Genomic DNA, 11,062 nt, shown 5'->3' with positions numbered 1-11,062 from the left:
TTGAGAAGGCTTCTCAGGATACAAATTGTTAAGAAACTAAGTGCCAGCTAAGATAACTGACTACTTAATGCTTCAAAAAGGTTAATAACCACTGTAAGGAAGCGAACTTACAGAGGCAGTGAACTTCAAGCAATGAACAGAGCCACGGACATACTTTTGTACCATTCCCTTCAGGTTTTACTGAGGTGTTCAGCCTCACTAAACTGATCTTGCACAGCACAAACCTGACTCAGGCTTTTTTTGGTTTGGCCAAATATTGTTTCTGATGATAATGAGAGCACAAACACACACACAAAAAAAGGCTGTTGAGCATCACAAAAAAATCATGAATAATGAGGCACTGGCACAAGTTCCCCAATGAAGTTGTGGATGCCCCATCCCTGGAAGTGCTCAAGGTGTGGTTGGACAATCTGAGCAACGTGATCCAGTGGCAAGTTCCCTGCCCATGGCAGGGGGGTTGGAGCCAGATGATCTTAAAGGTCTTTTCCAACCCAAATCATTCTATGGTTCTGTGAAGAGAGAGGACTGTGTGATCTGGTCTTACATCCTGGAAACATCATCCAGTTAACATCTAGGTACTTACTCAGAGAAAAGTATCATTAAAAAAAAAGGCCTGCAGAATTGGAGACAACAAAATAGAGGGTAATTCTATTTCCATTACTTGAATACTCCAGTGATTACTGCTCACACTTTAAAGCTGGCACTTAATACCTAAAATTACATTTCTGGGCACTTCTAGCAATCACCTTAGATTTCTCTCTTGTCTAGTTAACACTGCAGTATGTTACTTTTTTTCTTGTGCAAGTATTTCTAATCCATAGAGAACCCTTCTTGGTCTTCTAAAAACTAGATGAATTGCTCAGTAAATCCTTTCTGAAAGTAAAACTTGATTTGGTATAAGGAGTGTTTTGTTAGTTTCTTTTTAACTTCCCTACTAGCATCATAAGGGTGTATACAGTTTAAATATTTTTTTTTAAACTTGGCACTTATGTAACTCATTATTCCATTTTACTAATTACTCAGAGGGAAACATATGAGAGATATTTAAGTGTCTGTGTTGATACATAAATTAGAATGCAAAAGAGACTGGCCACAGAAATAGTGATGCATAAAGATAACATGGAATTTTAGATTACATTTAAATGTAATTTAAATTATCAGAAATTAATTAATACCTTATTTAAGTGCCTAGGGCCCTGTATTTAGAAGAGTAATCCATTACAGTGGAATGTAATTATATTAGAACAGAAATAAAGCACCCAAGACTTTAATAATGGGAAATTCTCAATTTATTTTAACAAATTCTCCTACTATGCATTTTTTCAGAGATCAGTATCAAGGTGATACATAAGAAAACATTCAGAGAAATAGCAAGTTAGTGCACAAAATCATTTTCTCAGTCTGGTCATAGATACAGAGATAAACCAGAGTCTAAGCATCTTATAATTATTAATAATAAGCATCCCTTGTCCCTTGTTATCACAGACACCCTAATGCCTGGTGGCAAGGCACATTTTGGCACCTTGGCCTATTTCAGTAAAGCCAGACAAAACTGGATGGATGCTCCCAATTTCTTGAGGCTACACAGGCTCATGAAAAAGAGTTGAGAGCAGATCCACGCAGCAAACGGAAACTTGTACATGTAAGTTATTTGTCAACATCCAAAAGTGCACTATATTGCTTTACTGAACACAAAAACATATTCCCAGAGAGCTTGTAGTTCTACTTTCAAATGGATGTGACAAAGGGAAAATAAATAAGGAGAGGATGTAGTGAAGAGAGATGGGTATGCCTGGACCCCCTATACCATCAAGATATGTTCAAATATCATATCATCACAGTAAAATTTTATAAAATAAATCCACCTTGTGTAGACAAGAAATAGCTAAATTGCACAGAGAGCAGAGATCCCTGAGCTGGTCAAAAACCAGCTAGAAGAGCCAGACAACACACTGTGTGGACATATCCACATGGTCTAGAGGAAGTACTGCTACTTTTTCAGCAAATAAATATTGCTTACTAGCTCCCATTCAAGACCACACAAGTGATGGACCATATTTGCTAGTGGATAACCTTGAAGTTCTGCTTCTAAGGCTTGAGTGAGGACAGCTCCAGGTGGGATCTGGTTTTATTGTTGTGGATGTAGCCAACAACAAAGCATTCACATTTAGTGCATTAATCTCAAATAGCACTGAAATCAGGCAGTCAGGTTCCACAGCTGAGTTACTTTCCAGAGAAGGTATGAATCTGACTTTTCTGGACAGATTTTCCATCTACTGACTCACAAACTGTGATCATAGGTTGGCACCTACCAAACTAAGTAGCATTTGCTTTTGATAACATTCACTGAAATGGGTATTTCCCATCAGTACAATTCTATTTCCCATATTCCCTTTCTAAGAAAGTAGAAAAAAAATTGCCTCTCTTAGCTGGCAATTAGCATTAAAATAATCCCCACAGCAGAATAAGTGTGTGGAAACAGCAAAAATCATCTCAAGTGTTTTGAAGAGCTAGAAAATATGGAATGTGGATTGGAATGTGGATCCACAGTTTTACCATGGTGATCAGTTATCCACTGTCTCATTTCTGCCATGCCATCTTCCCCATCCCATTTTCCCATACTTGGCTCCCTCTATGCTATAAAGTGAACTTAAAATCTTGTAGCAACATGTAAAGAAAGCAGAATCCTTCTGGTCTGGGAATGGAGAAGCAGGATTTTTTAGGACAGAGCTTAGAGACATCTGCTATAATATAGTGTAAGAAACTTAACTCTAGACATTAGTGGAGTTGATGAAGTCTGAGTTCTGGAAATAAATTAAAACAGATGCTTTGCTGTTAACTGACAGAGCTTCAATTAAGCCAGAAGAAAATCATATGTCTCCCAGTCCCTACTGCTTATTAAGACTTTCCTAGCAAATTGCAATTTGTTTTTCTTGAGGAACTTACATGACTTGAACCTCAGTATGTTCCCCTATGAAATCTTATGGAACAGAAAACTCATGCTGATATAAATCAAATAAGGTTAAGAATTGATTTAGTTAAGAATCAGTACTTGGCTGCTGTGCACATACTTTTAATTTAGTTTGAAGTGTCTAATATCAATTTAGCTCAAGCTTATTACAGACTTTATGGCTTTAGCTAGAGCTGAAAACAGATTTCAATACTTACGTCATTAACCACCTGAGGCAGATGCCAGTATCAGTACTGACACCAATATCCAGCAGCATCTAATTTAACATTGTGACACATCCTTATATTCTGTGTTGAACAGTAAAAAAAGAAAAGTGAAGAAACATTGAAATGAAGTGCTCTTCTCCCAGGAAATAATTTATGAAACTTCTTTCAGACATTTCTGACCATTTAACAACACAGTCTATGCAGAGGAGCCCCAAGTTGACTCCATGCATTTAAGATCAACAGTTGTGTTTGTAAAAATAATAAGTGTTTGTAAAAATAATAATAAAATGAAAATGCTTATCATTTTACAGTTGCAACAAAAGTAAAAGCCACCATATCATTACTTAAACAAGTAACAGCTCAAGATCAAGTATTTCTCCAGAACAGCTAGGACAGAGTCTTAGCTCTAGAGTTCTGGGAGCACTTGTGTAGTTCTGTGCTTGTCTAAGGAAACACCAGCTATAAAGAACTCATGGAAATGTGGTCATAGGTTTTGTATGACGCACAGCTTGTGCCATGGCAGTTGTGGGAAACCATCAGCTTAAGGGCACGTATTTTTGTACTTGCTGGGCTCCAATCTCTGCAACATAGACTGCTCCAGACCTCATGTCTACATCCACAAGGTGTGGTTTGGTTTCATCAGCCAGCTGGACACTGTGGACCATGACACAGTCCCCAATGGAGCCAACTGGAGGTGCTGCCAAGATTGCCAACCGGTTGATGTTCAGCTGAGCTACAATCAGGTATTTGTAATCAGCAGTAAACCTGTGAAAGACAAACATATTTTTGAACAATGAACTCCATATGACATCTCATTTTAACACAAAAAAAACCTCTTTAAAGTCAGTTTTGAGGACTGAGTGAAAAATGCAATGTGACATTGAGAATTAACTTGTAAGCCTTGCTCTTCATATGGCTGCTAATTGAGACACATTATGCTACAGAAAACTCGTTCAAGAAAATCTTTATTCCTGTAGAAGGTGTAACAGTAAGGTTAATATCATAACAACTTTGAAGTGAAGCTCCCAAGCCTGCACTCAAATCCACAGGGCTTGTTAAAAGCCAGAATTTCCTGGTCAAGGTGCAATTGTGCAGATCTTTGCATATGTTAGGACACCCAGCACCTTACTACACTGGTTAGTTAACTCCTTGCCAGCAGGCATTAAATATCAACATTTTAATTCATCAGTAAGAGTACACCTTATTTATGCAACTGCATGCTTCTAGAACTGTTCAACAATACCTGACAGAATAGGGTCCATCTTCTGAAAAACAGCCACTCCAAGACCCAAGCCATTCTCCTGTGACTTTATCAAAAACTTGGATTCTCTTGTTGTCTCTGTCTGCAACCCATACCTGTTAAAAAGAAAAATCATGGCTGTCAACAAATAGAACAAATTAAATGCATTTGTTTCTTACAAGAGCAAAGTTCCCTGTAGTAAAAATGGAAGAATGTACCTGGAAGAATGTATACCTTCCCACTCAAAACTAAATTAGAAAATCTGACTTCCAGATATAAACTAAAACTGGCCTGTAGCTAACATACACAAATTATTTTATACTACTTTAACAGAGAAATCAGTGCCTTCTCTTCATTTTTGTGGCTATATGGATATATTTTATAGGATTTTTATCCCCACAATGAAGACATATTTCCACCTATAAAATTCTGAAGATCTGTCTAAAGGTCTGTCACCTGCATTTGTTTTTCCAGTGGTAGTCTCATTTCATGATCATGATCTGCAAACACTCTTGATATGCCTAATACTACTGCAAATACTGAGCAATTTAAACACTTAGAGCATGTTTAGCTGGTTTTGTCTAACCAGTTTTGTCTCTGTCCCACCCTGTGTTAACTGGGTTCACAAACTTTGCAAGCTAGGAATACCACTAGACAGTTCTAGTGAAGGCATTTTTTGTACAACAATCACTGAAGTTTTAGTTGTTGACAACTCATCAGTCTGGTATGTAAACTTTGTAACTTTTCTGGGGTATTACCAAAAAGGGAGCAATAAACATAACCTTAGATCTTTCATCACTATTGTTAAATGAAACACTACTACAGCATTCTCTTAGCTTTCTTATGAATTAACAATTATTTCTCAACCTGAACTGATGATCAACACTACATTGGTAGTAAAATCACAGCTCATCCCAGTCGCTGTCTTTGAATGAATAAACTCACAGTTACCCTGCAGCAGAAAGTGACCATATTCCTCCTGTTTTTTCTCCCACTCTGCCAGTTTTGGCAGAGAATTGATTTTGATATACACTTCTTATTCTGATTCAGACAGCATCAGCAGAATTAGCTTCAACCAGTGGAGTTCTAGTGAAGCAATCTTATTTGCCCTGAAACAGATTAAGAAGCAACTGCATAATTCTTCTCTAGGACTGCCAGAGCAAAAGCCAGGCTACAATTAACACCTGGCAAAAGCAGACTCTTGGAATGCCTTGAGCTGCATGTAAAAGACAGTAATGTTCATAACCTAGCTAGAGCCTTACTATCACCTAAAGCTTACTTGGAATTTCCAAGTATGAAATTAAAGCCCCCTGAAGTGTAGCGATTGAGGATAACAGACCACCACTTTGTCATCTAGCAGGATTGTCTTTATATGTTTCTTCTGTGTACAAGTTTTAGGATCAACTACACAGGCAGCCAGTAGGAGAGAGAAAGCAACCACACAAAAACAAGAAGAGTAGAGCCAATGTTTCTAGCTCTTATCATTCATCCCACACACATTCACAGCCCAGTTTTCTGGGCTGTACGTCAATGCATAGGTATTTACAGCTGGACTTGATCCTTTGGTATGCTCTTTCCCATGGCAGAAGAGCTGTTAGTCAAGGTAAGAATGGCCCAAGCAGGCTGCTGCTTCTACATGAAGAAACAGAAGTGCTTTTATTTATTAGAGAACACAGTTCTCCTGTAGTCTCACAATGGCAACCTGTTACAAACTGCAGGAGAAGCAGTCTGTTGTTGCATGGACATTGACAGTGTAAGTGGTCAGGATCCTTGTGTTAACCTTGGAGTCAGCTGCTTCCATAGAACCTGCAGTATGAAACTTCAGCTCATGACTATCACACCAAAAACTGTAACCCCATAAAGCAACACAGATCCCAACAGCTTAAATAAAAAAGAAATACATTTTGTTTTGTCCAAGTACATATAAATAAGTCTGTTGAAAGATGAAATAAAAAAATTCCTTTACTCTTTACCCGTCCAAATGCATCCAGTGTTACACTGTGAGGAATCTTGAACTGACCAATGCCGCTCCCATTTGTTCCAGTCAGCCATATCTCTTTGTAGTCTAAACAGTGAGCACCATGAAAAATAAATGTAAAAAAAAAAACAAACTGTGAGAAAACAACAAATAAACCAGCTTTTAAGTCATTCTCTTGCAAAGTTACTTTGTGTAATTTGTAAAAGGGGAAATTTCCAAACTGTTTAAACACAGTACTCCCAATACATAAATCTGAGAAAAAACATGACTATTACAGTGACTACTGGATTGTTATTAGTGGTTTCAGGATTATGGTTACAGAAATGTAGCAACTGATACACAGGGCCATAACCCAAGGTTTTGTTAAGCACTGAATTTAAAATAAAAAAAAAAGGAAAAAAATAGGATGGCTGATTATGCTATTGTTTCCTAAACTGATTTTTAACATTTGTTGCCTGAAGTTATTACTTTTAACAATTTACCATTTTGCAAACTATGTATTAGGACACTATCTGCTTTATGATAGCACAACAGAGAAACAGGAGCTCCTCCACTTATTCCAGCTGTGACATGTGCAGACTCCTTAGTCACTGCCCTAAATGAGGCGTATGAGCGAGCTAATTAGAATCACAGAACTATTTAAGTATAAAAGTCCTCCAGACACTGCCTAGTCCAACCTGCTCCTCAAAGCAGGACTAGCCTTGATAAAAATATCCAACTCTGAAGTTAGATCAGGTTGCTCATAACTCATCAGCTTTTCACCACATCTAAAGGAATGGAGAGTGCAAACCATCTTTGGGCCACCCTGTCATTAACTGTCTGACCACTCTTACTCTGAATGTTTTCTAACAAAAATTAAATTGAAATTCACCCCTCTTGAATCTTTTGCTCAGTGTTCCTCATTCTTCACTGTGTATCTCCAAGAAACATGTGGTTCTGTGTTCTCTATAGCCTCCTTTTACTGACTTGAAGACAGCAATAAGAATCCCCCTTAGCTTTCTTTCTTGGAGACTGAACAAAGTCACACTCTCAGCCTCTTCTCACAAATGACTAGAAGATTTCTTCTGAAGTGACAAGCAATAAAACAGGATTTGATTCATTAAGGTCTTGAAACTAAAGTTAAATGACAGTTCTGCCTAGTATTTGCTTAAAAGTTTTCCCAAGCCGTGTTATTTCAAATGCAGTTTTCAGTGGTCAACTACTGCAACAGTTCATTTTTCCATACCATCTGATAGTTTGAGCAATCTGTTGTTCATTCCTCCATCTCCATCAACAACATAGATTTCTCCAGTTTCCTCCACAAAGATCTCTGCTGGCTGATCAAATTGCAGGGGAATCAAACTTGAACCAGCATTACCCGGTGTGCCCAAGACCTGCATAAGTTTACCCAAAGGACTATACTGTTTCACTGTGTGTCCGTATTTCCCTGAATCAAGGAAAAAAAAAAAATGCAACAATGTCTCAACAAAACAAAATGTAAGTATTAAAACTGACTGGAGAGATTGAAAAAGAAAATATGATACTCAGAAGTGGTATTAATACATCTAACAGACAAAACTCTATAATGAGATTACAACAGTGGGTTAGTAAATCCACAGGCTACAACAATATTCATCCGTTGTATCAGGACCACTAAACCTAGGTCTAGCCAGAAGGCTTTTTTCCCTGATACTTCTGGGCAGCAGAGAGAGTGCTGACTGAGCTCAGCAGCTGTAAGCAAACACACAGCACAACTCAAGAAACTTCAGACTATTTTGTGCAGCACCCAAGAAGTTTGTTCCTGGCAAGAAAAGCACAAATCTGTCTCAGAATTGTGTGAAAGACCTAAATAAGTGAGTTGTTTAAAGCAAAATCTGCAGTACTACATTTTCTTCCCCACCTAATATTTCTCATATCACCACCATGCATACCTGTTCCAACATCTGTGATCCATACTGAACTTCCAGTTGCAGTGTTCCATACAAAGATACCATGAGGCATTTCAACTGTATCATTCCAGGCGTGAAGAAAATAGCCTTCTTCTGAGAATACAAGTACCTTAGGCACATTGTCTCCCCGCTGAAAAGGCAAAAAAAGTTCTAAAGAAAACACATTAAGTAAGTAATCTAATCATTTAAAATTCCTCTTTGTGAAGTTTTTGCAATGTTTCCTGAACCGTAAGAATCTCCGGATGTCATTGTCCACCAGAACTCTTTTTCCAGCTAGAAAAGGAAAAAGAGTTAAGAGTCTAAATTTAGCATTAGAAACCTTCCAGTCAGTCTAGACTTTAACCTTACATCACAGAGTCCAGCTTTCAGAGCAGCCGGGTGCCTGCAGCTATCTTGGTCTTCGGTTTGAACTGTGATTTTGTGCTCCTGCTGAAAAGCATGCCCAGTGGAACATGGACATGAAAAACTGCAACAGTGCTTATTAGCTGCATGGCACTCAAGTACTCATACTGTACTGTACAAGAAATTCCTACCACGTCCCATGGAGAGAATGTCTTATCCATGGCCTAGAGATAGTCACACAGGGAACTGGGTAGAGGAAATAATTTGCCTCCAGTTACTCTATCTGGTTGAAAAAGCTGTGTGGTTTTGATTTCATGGGACAAGGCCTCAAAGAATGGAAGATTCAGTTGCCCCAGAATCACATTTTATCTTACAGCTAAGGGAAGAAGCTGCTGTAACTCAGTTAAGTTGGATCATGCATTCATACCACAGAAATTTAATGCTTTAAAAAAAAACCCCCATGAACAAATGTACCAGAACTCCTTTTAAAAAGAGATGTAGCAGAGACATCTCTGCTTATATTTTCTCTGAGTTTGATACAATAATTATTCACACATGTATATAAAAATGTAAATATATAAAAATAAATGTACACATATATATCCTAATCTTAACCAGATGCTTTGAAGGCAAAAATACACAAGAACAACAGAAAGAAATACAGTATTCCCACTCACTTGTCCTACATAGACCAAACCATGCAGAGAGTCAACAGCAACACAAAATGTTTGGCCAGTGAAATGTTCTGGAGTTTTAGGCCAGCCTATGTCCAGCTTGTACATCTGTTGCTCTCCCCTCCAAGGAGAGAAGTACTCTGCTTTTAAAACCTGAAAATACAAAATAAATATATAGTAGTCAAATTCCATGAGGGTGGGATCAAAGGAAACAACAGTTGAAAGTAACTGTGTGCTGAAGCATCATAAATTCATTTATTCAATTTAAATTAACAAGACAGATTAACAGAAGCAGGCTTGTAGCCAGGGGTTTGGACTGCAAGTGGGAAAACTTCAACAAACTGATCAAGCTAATCAAGTCCTTTGGATTGGGCAGCTCTGGAATTAGAAGGCAAAACACACACCCCGAAATTTCTTACACTAGAGTTGCTGTTGCTATCTATAAGTCCCACTCCAGAAGAAGGGAAATAGTAGAGAAGGTTCCAAATGCACCAGATTCAGTAGCCACTTCAAGATGTGGAAAATAGGAAAATGAAAAAAAGTAGAGGTCAAGAAAGAAAACTACACCTTGGAAATGAGGAAGTGTAAAATGCCACAAACAGTCAGACTCGGGTCAACGTATACATTTTAAACGAAAATGGAGAAAAATAATCTTCCACTTTCTTGTTCTGTTTTTCCAGCAAAAGAGTGGAAGCTAAGCAATGCTGTAAGGTAAGCATTGAAAAGAGCACTCAGCACAGAGCTAAGAAGTAACGCGGTGACTGACGGCCCACGGCCACCTGACATTTCTGTTCCTCGCCCTGCCGCGACCAGGGGACACAGAGCTGCGGAGAGACAGGCTGGGCTATCATGAAGGAAAACCGAGAGCAATCAAGCAAGGAGAAAACCTGTCAGTATCAAGTGGGAAGTTATTCACCCACAGACTCCTTTTTCCTCGCTTGGGCGCAGCACACCGCCTGGAGCCCCCTGGAAGGGGCCGCCCCGCGCAGGCATTATCTCAGCGGGGCTGCGAAGCCGCGCAGTGCCGCAGCCTCCGCCTGGAACCCCATCAGCCACAAGCGGCGCGGGAGGCACCGAGCGCCACCGGGTCCCGGGGCGCCGCCCGCACCCCCCGCCCAGCCGGCTCCGGTCCCGCCGCCCCGGGCGCGCCCTTCGCAGCCGAGCCCTCCCCGCTGTCCGCCCTAACCGGAGGCCCTGGCACGAAGCCCCGGCCGGCCGGCGCGTACCTGGGAGCCGCCGAGCAGGGCCAGCAGGGCCAGAAGCGTCCCGGCCATGGCAGCCCCGGGCCCCCGGCCGCTCCCGCCTCCCGGGGCGGGGCCGGTTGCCACGGCAGCCACGTGGCCACCGCCCCTCCCACGTCGCCCCGGTGGCCGCTGCTCCCCGCGCCGTGCCGGGCCCGGGACTAGGGGCGGCAGCGCGGGCACGGCGCGGGGCGGGCGCGGTGGTGCTCCGAGGGAGCGCTCAGCGCTTCGGCGCGGCGCCGGGAGCTGGGTGAGGGGCGAGTCCGCCCGGAGTTCCCGCCGCTTTTGCACAGGCATCGCTGTCGTCGCGCAGCGTAGTAAAGGGCCTTCTCTCGGCGCTGTGATGCCATAGGGGCGCGACGGCGGGGAGGCGGGACCGGTGGAGGGGGTGCGCTGTCTTGGGGTTCACGCCGCTCCCGGGCCGCCTTCCTCACCTGCCCCGCCTGCCCCGGGGTCCGCCCGGGCTCTGCCCGCCGGGATCG

The 11,062-nt window shown here is 41.2% G+C and overlaps 1 protein-coding gene across 1 annotated transcript; it reads right to left on the bottom strand.

Moving 5' to 3' along the window:
• Positions 1 to 1,271: 1,271 nt before the first annotated feature.
• Positions 1,272 to 10,892, bottom strand: NHLRC3 (NHL repeat containing 3). Its single transcript, XM_039566879.1, has 7 exons — positions 10,566 to 10,892; positions 9,343 to 9,492; positions 8,306 to 8,453; positions 7,621 to 7,821; positions 6,391 to 6,482; positions 4,421 to 4,533; positions 1,272 to 3,942 (listed from the first exon to the last, which is right to left on the bottom strand). Exons 1-7 carry the CDS (start codon positions 10,875 to 10,877, stop codon positions 3,714 to 3,716), a joined length of 1,245 nt encoding a protein of 414 aa, XP_039422813.1. The 5' UTR covers positions 10,878 to 10,892; the 3' UTR covers positions 1,272 to 3,713.
• Positions 10,893 to 11,062: the final 170 nt, after the last annotated feature.

The sequence above is a fragment of the Corvus cornix genome, chromosome 1 (genome assembly GCF_000738735.6).
Source record: "Corvus cornix cornix isolate S_Up_H32 chromosome 1, ASM73873v5, whole genome shotgun sequence".
NCBI lineage: Eukaryota > Metazoa > Chordata > Aves > Passeriformes > Corvidae > Corvus > Corvus cornix.
The sequence above is the reverse complement of the archived record's forward strand: the minus strand, read 5'-3'. Positions and strand labels throughout refer to the sequence as shown.